Source organism: Drosophila sulfurigaster, chromosome 2R, assembly GCF_023558435.1.
Source record: "Drosophila sulfurigaster albostrigata strain 15112-1811.04 chromosome 2R, ASM2355843v2, whole genome shotgun sequence".
NCBI classification, from domain to species: domain Eukaryota; kingdom Metazoa; phylum Arthropoda; class Insecta; order Diptera; family Drosophilidae; genus Drosophila; species Drosophila sulfurigaster.
The window spans coordinates 28,153,472-28,174,058 of record NC_084882.1 but is presented as its reverse complement, the minus strand read 5'-3'; the positions used below and the strand labels follow the sequence as shown (position 1 = coordinate 28,174,058).

At 38.9% G+C, this 20,587-nt stretch overlaps 3 protein-coding genes and 1 long non-coding RNA gene across 5 annotated transcripts; 1 reads left to right on the top strand and 3 right to left on the bottom strand.

Annotated features, from left to right (window-relative positions):
* Positions 1 to 8: 8 nt before the first annotated feature.
* LOC133838751 (prolyl 4-hydroxylase subunit alpha-1) lies at positions 9 to 2,299 on the bottom strand. The gene is made up of 5 exons (XM_062269976.1): positions 1,642 to 2,299; positions 1,423 to 1,577; positions 402 to 1,357; positions 180 to 345; positions 9 to 117 (listed from the first exon to the last, which is right to left on the bottom strand). The coding sequence occupies exons 1-5, from the start codon at positions 1,830 to 1,832 to the stop codon at positions 50 to 52; spliced, it is 1,536 nt and encodes a 511-aa protein (XP_062125960.1). The 5' UTR covers positions 1,833 to 2,299; the 3' UTR covers positions 9 to 49.
* A 187-nt stretch (positions 2,300 to 2,486) lies between these two features.
* LOC133838748 (prolyl 4-hydroxylase subunit alpha-1) lies at positions 2,487 to 12,884 on the bottom strand. Its single transcript, XM_062269974.1, has 10 exons — positions 12,682 to 12,884; positions 6,414 to 6,565; positions 6,178 to 6,334; positions 5,918 to 6,105; positions 4,008 to 4,177; positions 3,464 to 3,946; positions 3,339 to 3,404; positions 3,190 to 3,256; positions 3,023 to 3,121; positions 2,487 to 2,957 (listed from the first exon to the last, which is right to left on the bottom strand). Exons 1-10 carry the CDS (start codon positions 12,873 to 12,875, stop codon positions 2,872 to 2,874), a joined length of 1,662 nt encoding a protein of 553 aa, XP_062125958.1. The 5' UTR covers positions 12,876 to 12,884; the 3' UTR covers positions 2,487 to 2,871.
* LOC133838758 (uncharacterized) lies at positions 2,651 to 3,154 on the top strand. Of its 2 annotated transcripts, none has more exons than XR_009893986.1 (2): positions 2,651 to 2,792; positions 2,876 to 3,154. It is a non-coding gene; the product is annotated as an uncharacterized LOC133838758 (long non-coding RNA). The 2 variants fall into 2 exon arrangements; XR_009893987.1 differs by having other exon boundaries at positions 2,666 to 2,796.
* On the bottom strand, positions 7,498 to 10,445 carry LOC133838747 (putative uncharacterized protein DDB_G0271606). Its single transcript, XM_062269973.1, has 2 exons — positions 8,242 to 10,445; positions 7,498 to 8,170 (listed from the first exon to the last, which is right to left on the bottom strand). The coding sequence occupies exons 1-2, from the start codon at positions 9,637 to 9,639 to the stop codon at positions 7,835 to 7,837; spliced, it is 1,734 nt and encodes a 577-aa protein (XP_062125957.1). The 5' UTR covers positions 9,640 to 10,445; the 3' UTR covers positions 7,498 to 7,834.
* Positions 12,885 to 20,587: the final 7,703 nt, after the last annotated feature.

Below are 20,587 nucleotides of genomic sequence, written 5' to 3'. Positions count from 1 at the left end.
AAAATGAAGTGTTTACTAAATGCAAAAATCGTGAAATATACCACGCTACTCATTTTTTGTTAAGTGTGCAAGGCCTGAGGAACTCTTGTCTAGTGGAATGCACCCAAATGTTGCTGACTAAAAAATAAGAAATGTAAATAAGAAATTACAGATATTACAAATTTATTCTGAACACTTACTTCGCTTGAAACCCTCGAGCACCGGACAACCAGCATGGAAAGTGCGCTCATCATTTTCCAGCGATCGCAGTTGATTGTGCCACATGACCATGGATCCCTTAATGGGCTGCAGGAATACATTGAGCTTAGGAAATACCGTATAGCCACCTTGCTCCACATCAGAGAGCTGGAAAGTAAATCAGATTTAAAATTTGCCATAGAACAAAAGTGACTCAAACCCACATAATACATAACCGTGGCAATGCGATTGCCCATGATCTCAAATTCGCCGCTCAGTGAAGACATATAGTCAAAATGTGGTGTATATTGACCGCCAATGCCATAATCGGCCACCTGCATTAGCTCATCGTAGTGCATATCGAGTCCAGAGATGGCGCCAGTCAACCTCTTAAGCCATTCCATGATGGGCGTGTCGTAGTTGAGCCAAACCTGTTGACTGACACGAATATCGCTCACGCGATTGCCATGAAGCGTGGACCGCACCTTGGTCTTGTCTTCGGCTGCCACATAGATTTCCTCAATTTGCACATCGCTCAGCACACCGTGATACACATGAATATCCGGATTGCGATGCGCTTCCTCCACATTCAATGGCGCAAGTCGGAAGAACGGATGACGCTTTGAGTCGCGATAGCAACGCAGAGTTTTATCCTCTGGCTCATTCCTCGGCAGATGCTTGCCCTGACATAGTATCGTATAGTTGGCCCTCCAATCCATTTCTTCTTCTTGATCCGGACATTTTTCAGTTCTCTTCTCCAAGTACTTGAGTGTATGTAGGGCAGGCAGTGAGGAATCCTCCGGCACAGCATCTGCCAAAATGTCAACTGCCATTTGTTTTTCGCCCAGCTCAATGTACGTCAAGGCCAAGTACTCGAGCACATCAAGATTAAACTTCTTCACCTCTTCGATGTCCGCCTCTTCGAGCATATCGTATGCCAAGATTAACCACTCCAGTGCCGCTTTATAATCCGCCTGATCGTACAGATGGACACCAATTTCATAGCAATCACGCCACAGGAAAAATGTGCCTGTAGAGAATTCAGTGCCAGCAGCAAAATCAGAAGCTGAAATGTTGTAGGTTTTCTGCAGCCGCACAAAACCTCTGGCAATGCCACGCAGATCGTCGAGTTCTGGAAAGCCAAGCTCTTTGGCGACGAAATCCACTACCACCTGGTAAGCTAAGCAGAAGTTGAATTAATTTAAATAATGCCCAGCAAATGCTCGAAACAAAATCAACACGAACTGTTCGTTATCGGATTGTCCTCCAGCTGTGCGTGCAACTTTTCCCAGTCCTCGACCAGACGTCTGGTCAAGCGAAATGTATTCAACGGCAGCTCCCAGTAATCGTCGCCCTGCTGCTCGACCACTTCATGCTCACGCTTCACACGTGCCACGAAACTGTCAACAACAACATCAATCAGCCGCTACGTGCAACACTTCTGTGTGTGGAACATTTTCATACCTGCGATACTCGTCGAGCTGCTTCTCCTGGTCTGTCAAGAAGTTACGCGTGGCAATCACCAGCTCCTTCTCCAAATTCTCCAGTTCCATCATTTTATCAGCGGACGAATAAAACTCGCCATTGACAGCACTTATGCAGAGACTGCTGCAGAGCAATAGAATACTGACTATGCTAAAACTTTGTTCGAACATTGTGAAAATTGAAAAGTGGAAAATGTATCGACCTGGCCAACGAACTGTTGGCTAATGAATGTCGAGAGCAAAGAACAGCTCAGCTTATGCTTGCTATTTACCTTTCTAATGGCCCAAAAAAAAACGCGTAAAATATTCCAGTTAATACTGTCACGTATCCACACGCAACAAAAACAGATGTGGCTAAGTCAACAACAGCACAACGATGACGGGAACATCAACAACTTTTCTAATATTCAATTTTCCCACCTCGTGTGTTGCATTTTACATTTGAAATCCCACGGAACAAGCTTCTCAATTTATGCGGCAGCAAATAAATCAAATAGACACACACACACACACTCAGTGTCCATTGACAACGACTCTCACTCTCCAACACACACACACACACACTCTCACAAAAGAACACATCACATACATTCACTTGCTGCACTTTGCTGTCCGCGTAAATTGAATTTGCCGTTGGCGCTGCAAAGTATGCAACACATGTTGTATGCACTTTTTACCAGCAACCGATTTATGCAAACACCCACACATCGTTATCTATTTGCCACAGTATGCACTCCCATTGTGGCACAGCGAAATAAAATTGTGTCACTCACAGCATTTGCAATTTCTCGTATTTTTATTTTACACTCTTTGCAAAGTGTAGAGTATATCAGTAAGTTCGTTTTAAATGAGATTGTTTGTTGTTCTTGTTTTCTTCGTCTAGAGATTAAAACTATCAATATACAAAAATGTTTTGATAAATTCAATAATAGTAGCATGCCTATGATGAAACTAATGTCAAAAACTGTTGACAGTTAGTTGAGAAAAAAAAACAGTATTTGTGTGTTTTGTTCGTTTTTTGTGTTGCAACAGCCGGGCCTCCATTTTAGGTGTGTATGTTATAGGTGTAGATGCTGTATGTACAATAGGAATAGAAACCGATTTCCGGCTGGCTGGAGCATATAGATAAAGGTATGTAAGTAGAGTAGGTGTAAGTAAGCACGTGGGGCAGCTGGCAGTTGAGATAAAGCGACAGCTTGAGCATTCCTCTCTAGATGGCGAAATCACCATGATCCGCAGTCAGATCGCAGGGTCTTCTAAACTCCTGACCACGCTCATGTATCCACTTGTTGGACACTAAAAGAGAACATAACTCAGTTGCAGTTTTAATAAATGATAGTAAAGATGGTAAAGAAACTCACCCCATTTGGAGCCTGTTAGCACTGGACATGCAGCATGTCGCGTTCTCACGTCTCCCTCGCCTGAGCGATGCAGATTCATCCAATATGCTGCCGTGCCCTGCAAATAAAATACGATACATAGACTAACATCGATTTGGGATGACCTTGTTTCTGCTTCGACAAACCTTTTTTGGGCCACAGTGCAGCATGCAGTGAGGTGAAAACTGTGGCGCCTCCCTGCTCCACGTCGGTCATCTGCGAAAGGGCCAACAACAAAAAGAGATAACTAAAGTTTGGCACGAGTTTTCAAAATTTAGTTGCAGCTCGTTAAACTTACATAGAACAACATGGTGGCAATGCGATTGCCTAGATTGAGACCCTCGAAGGCACGTTTCTCCTCTCGCTGCAAGTCAAACCAAACTTTAACAATTTGTTCTGCCCGAGGTCAGACCTCAAACTTACCCGCGCAAAGTCAAAGTGTGGCTCGTAGTGACCGCCAATACCGTAATTGACTACTTGCAGTTCCTCCGCGGAGTCCATATCGAGGCCCGTCATGTCGGCAGTACGCTGCACAACTGTGCTAATGACACGATGCTCGGCGGTCTTCAACCAAGCGGATTTGCTGATGCGATAGTTCGCTGTTTCCAGCGCTCCAGTCACAGAGTTTTGCACTGTGGCACGGCGGAAGCGAGGACGCGCCATGCGCTTAATAATCTCAATTTCGCTGTCGTACATCGCGTCGTGATAGATCACAATGTAGGGATCCTTGTGGGCCTCTTCCAGCTTGAGTGGTGCAATCCGCAAAAAGGGCACATTGTTTGTCACATAACGGCAGCGCAGTGGACGCAGCTCAGCTGGCGAAGGTTTCAATTCTCCACGGCAAAGCATTTCGTAGGCCTTGCGTTCGGTCATATCGAATACGCCAGGATCACTCTTGGCCACAGGCTATAGTTTGAGAAATGCATTTAGAATTAATGTTGTAGATGAAATCCAATTGACACATTACCAAGTCGGAAATGGGCATTTCATCGGTGCCGTCGTCGCCCTTCATTTTGCGCAGCTCCTTCAGGTGGGCAATTTCCTTTTCGTAGAACTTCTTGTTGCCATTCGCACGCTCATGGTTTGGCAGCAGTTGCAGCAGCTCATTTGTCATGGTCAGTGCGCTCTCCACGTTGCCTGGCCAGCGCAACAAATTCATCGCAGGAGCAGCAGCAGCAGCGAACGAACGAACGAACGGTGAGAGAGAAGACAAAATTAATTGCTGCCTAAAAGCATGCTACAGTTTTTTTTTGCTTGCTTTCTTTATTTTACTTGGCCTCCACTTGAAATTGCCACTGCTGCGACCCCAAAAAACCCAAACTAAAAGTTGAAATTCGTGCAAGTTGTAGGTACAGTAGACCCTCGCCAAAGCTGACTACACTTAATTATAAATTCTTTGTGAACTTGCTGGCCATATTTTAAACGAGCCGCACAAAAGTATGCAATACTCTTAAGATTTCCATTTCCATGGAATTGCTCTCTCACTGAAATGATTAATACATTAAACGATAGCCCCTACGTTAAATGCATAATAAATTATTTATACGCTCCCAAGTGTTCTCCTCCTCCATTTCACTTTGATGTACACACATACATTCACTTTTAATGCCACGACACGAAGAAGAAAACGTATGTATGTTAAAAGGAGCAAGCGAAATAAAAACAAGTTTTATTTGCGGCCGCAAAGACAAACTTTTTGTGCTCCTTGCAAACTTGTCCTTTTCTTGTTGTTTTTCTTTGGCGCAAAACTTTCCATTTTCCGTTTGGACATTTGCAAATATGTATTTGTGTTTATTTATGGCCACCGACCAGCATATTTAAAGTAGTTTTCCAATGCCATTTGGCTTTTTGGCCTTAATTAGTTTGCTTAAAGAGAGATAGACTCTTAAAGCATTGAATATTTTTCGGTAACTTCAAGTTTCAGAAGTTGAATTGTTCATTTAAATCTACATATTGCATGCCGTTGGCAGCAATTGTGACACATGTGCGCTAGACAAGGCAACACCGCTTGTGTCAAAGTGCCTGAAAACAGACGCCACAGGGAAAGCAAAAGAAGTCAGAGGATGTGCATGTTTTTTGCACAATTTCCACAATATGACGGCAGTTCCGTGCTGCCATGGCACGCCCATAAATACAGTCGAGTCGCGCAACATAAAAAAAACAACGGCAGAGAAACGTAGTCATTGAGACAGATATGCTTACGGAAAAAGTTACAGATACAGGGATACAGCTACAGATTGAAATACAGAGAGATAAAGTTATGTGTAGCAAACTGTCACAATGAGTAAGGACTACGAGTATATGCGTTAAGCAGGTTCCTTGGCCTGGGGCAACAATCGGGGTAATAAGGCATTAATAAACCGTACCTCAAGTACGTGCAGTTCAGCTGGCAGCAAGTACGTGATGTGCTGAGCTGATAGACCCCCAGAAGGCGGAGGACGTTAAGTCAGTCACAATATTGTCGTAGCAACAATTTTTCGCACTTAACGACCGGAGCTTAATCGCTGGAGAGCACACCGAAGTGCAGCTCAGCTCGCAGTCGCCCACCTGGGCTGTAGAAGGGCTACAGCAAAGTGCAATTTCCTGTAGCCAAATGGCCAGTGACAACAAGAGAGAGAGAGCCATAGAAACAACGAGTGGGCAGCCCCGCACAACCTCAACGGCAGCCCTCAAAAGTGTCATGCAAACGAGACGAGACGTGAGCCAGAGAGGGACAGAGAGAGAGAGAGGCAGGTGTAGGGAGTGAGCACACAAGAATAACAGTAAACAGTCGCACAAATGGCTGCAGGGCGATGGAGAAGCCCAAACTCAAACACGTAGCAAACTCGGTAAGGTAAACTCGTATTTTTTTTAGCTGTGTGTGTACTGTACACTTACCCTGCTTGTAGGTGGAGAAGGCGAGGTATTCGAGTAAATCGGCACGCGTAAAGCTTTGCGTCTGATTGTGTGGTTCCTCCAGCATTCGGGCCATTGCTTCGTTCATCCACAAGACCGTATGGTAATAGTCTCGATTAACGTAAGACTGTCGTCCCAGCTCAAAGCAATCATCCGATGACATTGCGGTGCTGTTTCGAAAAGCGTACACATAATAAATCCCATGATTGCAAGTCTGCACATTTTGCACATTTGCAACTCACCTGTACTGTATGCCATTGAGCTTGCCACGTGCCACACTCGATGTGTCCAGTTGATAGGTGTCCTGAAGTCGCAGCAAAGCCACAGCTGCCCCATTGAGATCCTCGTCCGATGGGAATTTCAGCACATTGCGATATTGTGTGAGATTTTGCACAAAATCTTTAGAGTGTCGTTGTTGTTGGTGAACAGCATCAGTTTCAGTTTTCAGAGATTAGTCCGTTCGATTAGTTCGACTTACCAGTGCCCACATCATGCTCCATCAGATTCTCCACTTGACGCCAGTCGGTGGTCAGTCGTTTGGTCAACAGATACGCATTGATGGGATTCGAAACGTAGGCGGTAATATCACTGGATGCATCCGCATGCTCTCTTTGGTATTCGTCCATTTTGCTGCGAAAAAGTTTCACAAAACAGATTACTAAGTAATTTTGTTACAAACTACAAAAATGTACGGAAAATGTACGGACGAGGAGGGAAAAAAACTAAACTAAAATTCTAACCGCGTTTGCGGCTTCGTGGTAGCTTAGGGAAAAAGTTTAAATGGATTAAAGTTAAGCTCAAATTATAAAATCATTGCTGCTGCTGCTGCTGATTAATTGCCGAGTGGAAAAGTTGCTAAATCATTTTATGCATTATAAATAAATGTGCTTTTCAAATTATGGCTACATTAAATTAAATACTTATGGCTTTTAAATTATATAAATGTGTTTGCAAATAAAAATGCGCAGTAGAAAGTTGAACTAAGTTTTAAAATAATAAATGCTCAACAACAAAAACTGCATCAAAGGAAGTTTCACTAAAATATGTGAAATGTTCTTGGAATAAATATAAACGAAAGTTTCCATCTCTTGTAAACGATAAGCAGTTTCAATTACTTGGTTAAGCTTTAAGTAAAATATTCTGAGTAATAAACAAAGAGAAGAGTTTTAATGTATTTTAAGCATCAATAAGTCTTAAAAACTAAGCCCAAATTTCACAGAAATTTCTGAAGTGTTCTCAGCATAAATAAAGAGCTCAGTTTAAGTCTCAACTAAGCATCAATAAGTCTTAATAACTAGCCTTCAACTAGTATTAGACTAACAGCTTATTCACATAGAAAATGCATTGAAAAAGTAGTAGAAAAGTGAGAGCGACAAAATGATAAATAAATGCAAACAACTTGCATAAATTTATCACGCTTCGAAATGTTTGCTTCTGTGAGTTGAAGCAAAGCATTTATCAACAAAAATATTGCAAAAATACAAATACTTTGCAATGCTATGTGATTTGTCATGCCATCATCAAAAAACACAAAAAGAAAATGACAATTTATGGAATTCGTTGTGTGCTTCTTTTGTGTGTGTGTTTTGCATATTTATTGTTTATTTATTTGTGTGCAATGTGTCTTAGCTTAAGTGTTGAACAATAATTTAAAATTGATTTAACAATACATGTGTTATTTAGTTTTAATTTAAATGGAGCTCACTATTTTAATTTTTGTTGTTTATTTACAGTCTTTGTGCACTTAATTCGCAGCTGGAATTTCGCATCAAATTGAATTATTAATACTTGTTTTTTGGTCTCTTAGCCGTTCCGGGGGTGTCGTTTCGCAGGCGAAAGAATAAATAAAACTAAACTAAACTAACAAAACTAGAGTAAGAAACTAAAAGTAGTTGCTGCTCAGACTACATTGACGCGGTTATCAGGTGGCGGACGATAACACCACAAGCTGCCAATGACGCCAAGGCCAATGAAGAACATGGTGAACGTTGACAGCCCGAGGATGACGCCCGTGGTGACATCGTGCAGCGGCAGACCGGGAAATGGATCCAACACAAGTATCAGCAAGAGGCCACAGCACTTGAAGAGGCAAAAGATGGTGACCAAAATGTATCCTGAGGTGTAGCTTCGATTGGGCAGCCAATCGCATTGTCGCGACCGAAAGCCAAGGAAGCCAAGTCCGACGCCACAAAAGGAGGCAACCAGACCGAACTGCAGGTAGAACGCTTTGCCAAACTAGAGAAATAGATAGAGAAATTGCATTAGTTGAAGGAATGTATCTGAAGCTGAAAAGTATCTCAACTTACGTGAGCTATCATGTAGATGATGAGGCCAGCATTCATGGTGCTGCCTACAACAAGCATCAGCGAGACAATTGCCAGCGTGATGGTGGCATTTGCCACCTTCTGTGGATACGACGAACTGTTGTTCTTGCCTTGCAGCATGCTCAGATCTTGCTCTGGTTGCTGCTGCACACGTGGACTAATCACTGCCTGTGGTGGCACCACAGCTGGTGGCAATTTCACCGTCTCGTAGTGCAAACGCTGCGGCGACAAACGTTGCTGCCGCAGTGGCAACGCTGGCGATGGTGCCACCGAAACCACGGAGCTGGTGGTTTGTTGTATCTGCTGCTGTTGCTGCTGATGCAAGTTAATGTGCTGCTGGCTTTGGTAGAGCTGCAGTTGCCGTTCGCGTTGCAGCTGCTCGTAGTGTGCCGCATTGCGGGGCGTGGAGTGTGCCAATCGCGGTGGTGGTTGCATCTTGCGCGGCGTCGTCAGCAGTTCGTGCAACGCGCGTGTCGCAGCTGCCGCATTGCGTTGCTGCTGCTGTTTTTGCTGCTGCGGTGTCGAGGTGCGCACATTGTAGGTTTGACTCAGCTCTGTGTTGCTCAAGCAGGTCTCCTGCTCCAGCTGCAACTGCTCCTCCAGCTCATCGTCATCATCCGCCTCGGTTGGAATCACAGCATAACGATGTGCGCGTCCATTGTGCATTTGTATAATCTCCTGATTCTCATCGACCAACTCCTCATCCTCGGCTGTGGGCACCATTTGATAGCGCTGATTGCTGTTCTTGTCCACAATGAGAAACGTTTTGCTGCCAAAGTCGCTGGAGAAGGCATGCTTAATCTTTGGCTGCTGCGTTGGCTTTGCAGGCAACGCATTGATGTTCGGTGGCAAGCTGGCAAATTGTGTCTCCTGCTGCTGTTGCTGTGGCTCCTCGTGGAAGGAGTGCGGCTCCTCATCCGACTGCAGACCATGCCGCGAGCTGTAGCGATCGAGATTGTCTTGGGAGCGAGCCAAACGCTGCGCTGCCTGGCCGGGCACAATGGCATAGCGACTTGAGGCAGCGCCTCCCAGCTCCTCGAGCGGCACAAGCGCATAGCGTCCGCAGCTCGATTGCGGTGGTTGCTGATGTGGCTGTTGCTGCTGCTGCTGCTGATGATGATGTTGCAGCTGCAGCTGCTGTTTACGCGTCACCGAGCGCGTCGACATGCTACGCTGCATGCGCAGCGGCCCCTCGCGCGGATCGCGATACTTCGAAGCGGTGGCGGTGGCTGTGGCACTTGCTGCATTGCGGGACACCGCATTAAAGTTCAGCTGCAGGCTGCGATTGTAGATCGATTCAACGCGAGCGTTGCTCGATGGCACCGGATAGAACTCGCTGTTCTGGCAGAATGCCGGATTTGTATAATTGTGCTTGGACATTGCCGCACTGTACTTTCAACTTCCAACTCTCACTATTCAGTATGCTTCACTGTCACGGTCACGATCACGGTCACTGTTCACTATTCACTGTGTGCTGAGTTTTGGTGATCCGCTTCAAGCGACAACTGCGTCTCGACTGAACTAGCCAAGTTGGCTGCCAGTCGCTTCTCGACTTTGCAATTTCCTGCGCAGGCGCGCAGTCGACTGGATCGACAGCGACGCCGGCAGCGCTGCTTTTTCCCCCCTTAATAAACATAAGCATTTACTTAACACACACACACACACACACGCATATGTATTTCCACACATAATAATTGCGCTCAAGACACCCGTAGAACAACAATAAGAACAGCAACAACAACAACAACAACAACATTCAGCATTCGACATTCGGCAGGCGACGTTTGGCGCGTTCCGTTCCGTTTGTGATGGAAACATCTGCTCCTGCCTCGCCTGTGGTTGCTGCCACATACAACTACAACTACAACTTCAACTGCGACTGCGACTGCTGCTCAATGCCACATTCGAGGGTTGAAAACGTATTTCGGCCACAAAATATACGTTGAGCGCAGCCGGCTGCCGCTGCTATTGCTGTTGATGTTGCTGTTGCATTCAATGCTTTTATCAGCAGTCTTAAATTTATATTTACTCAGCTCATAACGAAATAGGCGACGCCAATGCCCTCACACCAGCAGCACAGCACAGCATCACACATACGTATAAGCGACTCCATACACAGCGCAAAAGAAAAACCCTCTAACTACAAAACACGCTCTTAAATGCTGTCATATTAAAAGGAAAACATGACACAAGAGTGTAGAGTATAAGTTCTTTAAAGAAGTAATAGGATACATTACTAATTCAATAATACTTTTTTGATATTTAATTTAATTTTATATTCATCATTTAAATTATAATTAAAAGGAAAACATGACACGAATGCATGGGGTCATCTTATAAGTTCTTTAAAGAAGTAATACTTCATTTCAATTAAACTGAATTATTATTTAATTTTAATTTATATTCTTCATTTATATTATATTTATAATTAAAAGGAATTCACGAATGCATGGAGTGTTCATATAAGTTCTTTAAAGTAATAAGATACTTCACTATAACACTGAGATATTATTTAATTTCATTTGACATTCTTCATTTAAACTATAATTATAATCAATAGGAAAACAAAACACTATTAAATGACACGATTTTCAAGTTTTTAGACGAAGAATAGAATAAAGTTGTTTAGCTAATTCAATTAAATTGAAATTATATTATTTATTTCATTTAAATTATGGTGAATTCATGTACTGAGTATCATAAATTCAATAAAAATATTTACATTTAAGGCAAAAAATTGTTATTTTAAATATTCCGAATTAGTATAAGAAAAATACTGCAAATTGTATTTGGTATACCAATATACTACTTTATTTTAAATATACCGAAAATGTTTGCAATATAAAATTATTATGGTATTATTGTTAAAATAATGCGAATTGATCTACGAAAAATACTAAAATCAATATTTTGAATATCGATATACTTTTTATTGAAAATATACTGAATACTAAAATTCATTAAAAATACAGAATTGTTAAAATATACCGAATGTGCCCTATATTAAATACGAAATATACTAAAAGTTAAATTTGGTATATCAATAAACTAATTTTCTAAAAATGTACTACAACTTTTTGCAATATTATTTTATTTCGGTATACAAAATATGCTAAAATTAATAATTCGTATATCAATATACCACTTTAATAAAAATATCTCAAAGATTTTTGCTATAAAAAGTTATAAGCAATAAAATTTTTCTAATTTCATTTTTAGAATGCCTTCTTTTTTTCTCAGTGTATTTTATACACCCTAAGCTCAGCTAGGCACATGAAGCTGCCGTTACATTTGCGTTGTGAATGTACACGAGTGTGCATATATGTATGTATGTGTGTGTGTGGCTTATCAAGAGTCAATACTAAGCGTCGTGGGCAGGCACCTACACAATTTCCAAACTTCCCTAGCTATATCTCCCCCACAAACACAGAGTCTCTAGCAATGGAATAACACCCGCAGTTTGCATTTATGAATCGTGTTCTGGCCTTTGTCTGTGGCTAGTCTATGTTGGCCAACTTAATTGGATTTTATCCCCGATTCCCACTTCCCCCCTTTCCGCACACACACACACATAAAACCAAAGGGCAGCGACAAAGTCGTAGCAAATCAATATTTGGAGCATAGTGCAAAGCGCCAAAGGATCTGCAGCTGTGACAAATAGCTGAGCATTTGCCGAATCCCTTTTGAGCAGCGAGCTGCCCAAATGGAAAATTTGAAGTTGGCATTAAATTTTAATTTGAAAACAGGCGGCAGAAGGCAGGCAGCAGCCAAGGCAGCGACAGCGGCACGAGCCACACGCCGCATGCGGCAGCAACGATGATGTTGATGAAGATGATGATGATGAAGCAAAAGTAGAAGATGCAACGTCGACAACCTTTGCGACAAGGACAAAACAGCTGTCAGCTGTTGTGTGAGGATCTCTCGACAGACAGACAAAAGGCAGCCAAGAGATCCAAACCAGACCTGAGCAGAGCAGAGCAGACAAGAACAGACCTGGTTCCTCCGCAGCTCGCCATTTGATTAGGGGGAGTTGCCTTACCGCATCCGCTGCGTCGCATTATCCTGCATCTCACATCCTTCCGCTCGCTGCAAGCAGCAAACAACAAGCGAGAGAAGGAGATACCGAAAGAGAGAGAGAGAGAGAGGGGCCACAACCTCAATCTATTTACTACATAAACATGCATAAACACGATGCTATATATGTGTACAGACACAAGGGTAGCTTAAGATACACACCGTAAATAAGATACTTTTGAGCTGGGCGCCGCATAGACAACAAGGACAATGACTGAATGGCAGATGCAACAGCTGCCACACGCACGTGGCAAAAATGATGTGGTAAGGGACAAACACGATGCATTTATCAAATTGTGCAATGTCACCTGCAAAATGATAAACTTCAAGTATCTTTAAGATACTCACTTCTTGAGATAGCTGAGCTTGTCCTCCTGCACTCGTATGTAACCCTCTAGATTGCTTATTAATACGGATTCAGTCTCAAGTAGTTCCTCCATCTCCGCCAACGCCGTGTAGACCTCGCCTCTAACTCCATGCCACGACATCAGGCCAAGCAGCAGAAGGACGCCGAGCGTCAATTGCCAGCAGCATCTCATCATCGTTCGTGTGTTAACTGTAAGCAAATAAAAAATATAGTTAAGACATTTGCAATTGCATTAAGTGCTCCATCATCAAATGTGGCGACAATGTTTGCCATCATCACTTCTCCCCCACTTAAAAGCCTGGCAAACTAATTACTCTTCCCCCCTCAAAGTGACCATCGATTTTGCATTAAACGTTCTTTGCTCATGTGTGAAACAGCAGTCTAATCAAACGTAAGAGTTGTGGCTGAGAAATTCATTGAGCTTCGTATCGATTCATTTGCTGTTTGAGTAAACAAAACTTGTCCGTCTTAAAGTCTGCAGCAAGCTGGCTTTTGACTCGAGTGTTGGCAGGAATTTGACCACACGGCGAACTTGAGCTCGTCATTTATTTTAATGAGCCATTGCGATACCCTGCAGTCGTTAAAGCAAAGGCAAAGGCATCGTCTTAGTTATTTTCTTTTCATTTATCCGCTTTATATTATTACGACATTTACGAAAAATCTAATAATGCTTAAGACGATAAATTGGCCATGTGTTAAGTGTCGCATTGCCTTTTGCCTACTTTTCTTTTTTTGATTTTGAAGAATAAACAATCTTAAGGAAATGTAGAATATGCGGGTCACTTTAAATGCGGGTTTAAGATTCTTCTAATAATTTAAAGAATATCAATGAGGATAAATCCATTTCTATTATCGCATTCTTTAGCACTTGAAAAGTATAAATTTATTTCTATTAATGTATTCTTTAACTTTTCTAAAGACTAATAATAATAATTGTTGAAAATTTCTCTAATATTTTAAGGGGCATATAAATTTCTTCGATCACTTCAAACTATATGTAATAATACAATAAGGATATCCACATTTATTTAATTCCATTCTTTAGCACTTCTAACAGATTTTAGTACTATCGTAAAGTTAGAAACATTTCATTCATTGCATTCTTAAACCTTTCAACGACTTTGTAATACTTTTAGAGATTTCATGAATATTTTAAATAAAATCATAGGTATAGATACATTTTTCACATCACATTCTTTTGCCTTTATAGAACTTGATAAAATATTGTAATTTTATATACAATCTGAGGTATTGATACATTTATTTTATCACATTTCTTCCTTTCTAAGGCTTCCTAATAACATTTTAAGGAAAGATACATTACATTGATCACACTCCTTAACCTTTTTCAAGTCTTTTTAAAATCATTATAATAATAGATAGATTTCGTTCATTGCTTTAGTCTTTCCACAAATATTCAATAATGTTAATTAGATAATTTCAAATTGAATTGAAATTACAGAGTATTCTTAAGTCTATGCTTCTCTCTATAATCCTCTGTTCTTGAATTTAATTTAGCCTGCCATTCAAAGTACATATTTGTTTTACGACTTTGGGCTTACTTTTGCTGCCAAATCCGTTTATAGCAGTAAACATTGCAAGCAACATAAATTCGACTGGTTAATACTCTACAACAAACTCAAATAAAGGTGGGAATTATATAAATTTTTGCTTGTCTGTAGCAATTTATTAAAACATTAATAATAAGCTCGTAGTTAAATTTTTAGCAAAAGTGAAAATGAATGAATTATTGAGGCTATTAATTAGCGATTCGTTGTGCGTTTGCTTATTCGCATACTTGAGATAAATGCGCCCTTAAGCATGTTTTATGGTTGCCCAAATCAAATTTAATTTGCATTTAAACGTGCTCGATTGATTAATTTCGATTCGAGGAGCTGTTGCAACAGCATCAACAGCAGCAGGACACACTCGGCATGTGCAACAGCTTCTGTTGTGTGGCACGCGTTATACAAATGTCAATTAATTAATCAGCATTAATTATTTCAACTGCCCACACACAGAGAACCAATACATACACACTTTGCAAGCTGACAAATAATTGCACACATTAATCAAACACTCAAAATTGAAATCGAAAAATAAAGATGCCACTACTTAAAAACCGGCTACCTTAACAAGTTCGAGAAACGGCACAGAAAATACAATAACAACATTGTTATCCATATCTCATCGATCTATAGTTAATATGCAAATTCAAGATACAATGTGTGTACAACATGCTGCATCATTCAATATTTATTGCTCCATTCAATTGCAATCGCAGATACAAGCTATAAGATACAAGATAAGATAATATATTTGATATTTATTGGCGCTGAAATTGAGACAAAGTTTGAACTTCAGTTAACATTTCAGCAAATTGGAAATTAGTTCGAGAATAAAAGCAAAATCAATCAAGGTAAATTATCAAGTTGTCTACCTTTAACTTTTAACTGATTTAAAGCCTGTTCAATTTTAGCTTAAAGTTCATTTTTTAAACTCACACCTCTTCGAATTAAAGTTTAGTTTAAGTAGGCTTAATGTAAGCAGATTAAATAAGATTGATGTCAGGTTGAATTTAAATTGATTATGTTCAAGTGTGAAAATTAATCGCAATCTCTTAATCACTAATTCACTTAGTTGAAACCTTACTTTATTTAGGAAAGAAGTCAACGAATTTGTAGTTAAAGAATAGTTCAAGTTACTTTATAGTTTTTCTTTCTTAATACTCCGCAATTTATAAGATACAATATAACACACATTAATCTTACAGCTTCTTTAATTTAGGAAAGTAAAGAAAGATTTCATGGTTATTGAATTACTCAAAGTATCTTAAAGTTTTTCTCTCCTAACACTACAAAATTTATGAGATACAATATAAAATTCCTCACTTTGTTTTTAATCTTTCAGCAATTCACATTAAAGTCTAGTTTAACATAAGTAAGCTTCATTAAAGCAGATTAAAGTCAAGTCAAATTTAAATTGATTATGGCAAATTATAAGCATTATTTATAATCTCTTCATCTGACAGATTGTCCAGTTATTCAAGTAGATATAATCCTATTTTAAATTCAATTTTGAAAATTGTCAAATTACAAACATTATTCGCAATCTCTTCATCAAACATGTTTGTCAATTATTCAATTAGATTATAACCCATTTAATTTGGGAAAGTAAAGAAAGGGTTTATGGTTATAGATTACTTTGAAGTACTTTACAGTTATTCCACCTTAACTCGAAAAAATTTATGAGCTAAAATCCAACACTCTGCAGTGATTTATTCAACATTTAATTCCACAATAAATTCGTAGTCTAAAAACCGCTCGTTATCAACAAATTCCAAATACTAATCGAGTTTGCCAAAAATTTAACTTGGTTATTAATAAAAAAGCAAGTCATCAGCTTTTGTTCTATATTCAATCTAATAAATGTTCTAAATACTCTGAACAAGTCTGTCGGACTGTCTCCACAAAGTACAATAGAATTTCTTCCCTGCCCAAATAAAAAAAAGTGGACAGAGTTTTGATCGTTTTTTGGTCGAATCGGTTTTGCATAAAATTCCAGTTCTCAGCGGTCGATTTGAGCTGTTTGATTAGAAAGAGGCGCCCCAAAAGCGGAGGAGACACAGAAAGTGGCAAGACTAATGGATGCAGCAACGGTTTTATATCGAGAAGAGAAGACAATGACAGAGTTTTTTTATGGGTTCTACTAAATTCGTGTCGATTGCAACGATTAATTGGAGTTCAAAGAACTTTTGGGTTACGAGGAAATCGCTTTACCGCATAGATATGCAAATGTATCTGACGGATACGCGTGGCTGAAGCTGTGCTTGCCTTGCAACAAGCAACAAGCGTCGCATTGTTGTTGGCATCGTCCAACAACAAACAAAAACAAAACATTTAAAAATCATTAACGGTACATGCGTTACACAATCAAACTTATTGAAATGCAAATATTATTTGTATCTATATGAGAAGCTCACGCTTCAGCTCCATCTTTCTCCTCCTCCTCCAGCTTGAGTTCATCGGCAACTTTTGCAGCTGCTGCTGCTGCGAAAAGCATTGAAGGAATGTTTTCTTATAATGAGTTCAGTGAACCGCACCACCAGCTGATCATTGTGCTTTTCTTTTCGCTTTTTGTACAATATTTATCTCAGAAAAAGAAATAAAGAGCAGCAGCCACACAAAGGTAACTTTAATGGAATTGGGCGAAAAATACTTGCGCAACGAAAATGCGAAAAGCGAATGTGGGGCAACCAGAATTTCTGCTTGAAGCGGCAAGAATTCTTTTTGCACAAAACAAAGTTGCAGTTTTACCTTTGAACCCGACAACTGAAAATGTGCCACACACAACACAAGAGTTGCAACTGAAATACTTATTACGCAAATTCAGCAAACATTTGCGAAAGCGAAAGCAAACACATTATTTAACCATATATTATTATTTTTTATATTTGTATTAAATACAAATGTCAGCCAACAAATTACCATAGATACTGGATAAACAAGAATAATTTAGCAACTGTTTTGATTCGAATTTCAAAAAAAAAAAATGAATTTATGTTAATTAAAAAACACTTTTAATAAATAAAACTGCAAACTCAACTTGAACTGGCGAAAACATATTTCAAACACAAACCATTCATAACTATCATAACTATCTTGGCTTAATAATTTATTCGAATTCAATGCCAAAACTTTGTTGCAGAATTAACATTTTCAACGCAGTTTGAGCTGTGAAATATTTAACAAACTTTTCGTAGCATTAACATCCTGTTTTATGACTATCATTCCGTTATGTTAATGATTACTTAGTTTAGTTTATGAGTCTGCACTTTTTGAATTTATTAAAACTTTTATTATGAAATATGCTTCAACACAGAAATTACAGCATTAGCTAAGAGTTTGTTTTATCGAAGTAAAATCAGATTAGATTTGAGGTTTGAATATTTATTATTATATAATTTCTTTATATTTTCATTTATTTTAAAATTTTTTTATAGGTTTATGAATATTTGTTCTTTTTACACTTGTAAATATCTCATTTTCTAATAAAGTGTTCAATCAATCATTATCATCATTCATGTTAAAACTTACATAATGAAGTATGATTTAACTTAGAAATTACAACATTAATTAAGAGTTTGTTTTAAAGAAACAAAATTAGATTAGATATATGAGGGTTTTGAGAATCTTTATTCCTTGAAATGGTATATTGTTTTTATATAATGTTTCCTATGTTCCTAAAAATTGTAGAAATTATGTAAGAAATGCGTTTATATTCCAAACAATGCCAAATGCAATCGTATCTTTACTGCTTTGGAGAACAATCTGATATATTTTGTAGTATTAGAAATATTTTATATAGCACTTCATCGATATGCCACATAAAGATTTCGGTTAATTTAAGTACTTTTTTCAGTAAATTATTTTGGTATTTTTTTTTAGAATATGGTCTTATTGAAAATGGGTAATGAGTATCTCCCAAACGAACCAACTTTTCCTCAAGAAATTATATTTTTTTTTTGTGTATATTAGGTTTCTTAAAATATTTTTACTTTTCTCACTAATAAAATGTTCAATAAAAACTCATTGAAACTTAGATTATTTAATAAAAAGTAAGTTAAAAGTTTGTTTTCTAAATTTATCAATTTACAATCATAAAATTTTGGAAAGTATTCTTGATTTTTTAATATGTTTGGCTTATTTCTATAATTTTATATTTTAAACTTAGTTCCTTATTTAGTCTTTTTTTGTGTTATAGGCTGCTCAGTAAATTTTAACATTATATGTCTATGACGCATGAAATCTAGAAAAACTTGTATATACTTTATGCCTAACCAAGTAATCAAATTTTAATATAATCTTGTTAGATTTGTATTCCGCATTTAAATATAATCTGGAAAATGTCTAAGCTGTAAATTAACAAAAAAACAAGTTATCGCTCAGTTTATTAATCTGATCTTATATTAGCTCTCATTTAGGCAGCTTTGCTTTGTTTATAAATGTAAATTTCGTATAAACGAAAACATTAAATTAATTGAATCTCACTTTACGTTGACAGTCAAACGAATAATTTTAATGCAATTTCGACCAGCTTTACATTATATGGTATTATAGATTTTTTTTGTAGCAATTGGAATTAAATGAAATGAAATCAAATTAAATGCAACACAATCTGATTAATTATGCAATGAAATTTGAGCATTTGCAGTTGCATAATTAATTTGATTTGCTGTCTGATCAACAACAAAATTGTAAATAATCGAACACACAAAACTCACACTCACACACACACGAAACTTTGGTCAGCATAAGCATAATTAAATTAGTGTGCAACATGAGTGTGCAATTTTTGTTTGCTTGGTGCCCCAAAACATGCCACATTCATGAGCATTCAATATTAAAGTTGTTGCCACAGTCAAAAATTCGCGTGGCGTGTTGCAGTTATTGTCTGTGTGCCACATGCGTTTGCTTTATGCAACAGCCAAAAAAAATTGTGTATTTCTGTTTGTTACTTTTTGCTTTGGAGGCATCTTCCTTCTTTACTCGTACGTTGTTTGCCACGCCATGGCAACAACATTTAATTGTTTTTTTTTCCTCCTCGCTGTTTTTTTTGCATTTTTCACTTGCGCTTCGGTTGCAATTAAGTTATGAAATGTTGTGCACAAAGCGCTGACTAAGCTCATTAGCTAAATGAAGCGACTGGCACACTGACTGAGAGTTTGAATGAAGGAATGAATGACTGAGTGAATGAATGATTGAATGACTGCACTTGCTTGCCTGATTATACCCGCTACCCATAGGGTAGAAGGGTATTATAACTGTGCCTAATGTATGTAACAGGTAGAACGGGTATCTCCGACCCTATAAAGTACATATATTTTTGATCAGCGTCAACAGCCGAGACGATCTAGCCATGTCCGTCTGTCCGTCTGTGTGTCTGTCCGTCCGTCCGTATGAAACACTGGATCTCAGAGACTATAAGAGATAGAGCTCTATTTTTTCGACAGCATATCTTATGTAGATCAAATTTGTTTCAAAATTTTGCCACGCCCCCTTCCGCCCCCGCAAATCAAAAAAATCGAATAACAAGCGTAATTTTAAAGCTAGAGTTGCGAATTTTGGTATATACAATAATTACTATAGTAGTTATGATTTGGTTGCGATCAGATAAAAATTGTGGAAGTTATTGCTTTGGCTGACAATCTGGTATATTGTGCCGTCTATGGTATATTTTGAATGGTGTACTATATCGATATACCAAACATGCCATTTGGTATATTTTTAGTATTTTCGGAATATTTTAAAAATAATACCGCAATATTTTAATTTTATTAAAATTGGGTAGCGGGTATCTCACAGTCGAGCACACTCGACTGTAACTTTCTTACTTTTTTTATTCCAATATTAAAGTCAGCTTTAATTTCCTTGCTAAAGGGAAGCACATAGAAGGTTGTTGTGGCAGGTTGCACGATACCACAAAAGCACAAGGTATTGCATAGTATGCGATGCATACACACGCACACTGACACGCCTGCTGTCTTGCCACATGCCACAGGCAGCAATAAGCAAACAACACACAAGGCTAGATTCCGACTCCGCCTCCGCTTGCCTTAGATGAAGCAACCAATTCAAATGAAACTGTCAACAAGCTGCAATATATGGGAGACAATTTCAAGCGGGACACATGCAGCATCATCATTCAGGTGCAAATGTCAGAGGACAAAGCTGCCCCCCTGCCTGCCCCCTACCCCCTCTAGAGCTGTTCATTAGTTAGTTCTGTGGGCAACAAAAAAGTCATAACTCCGCCAAAACAGAAGCTTCGCTGACATTTATGCGACGTTTCATTTGGGACACGATGCGAAACTCTTGTGTTGACATTTGT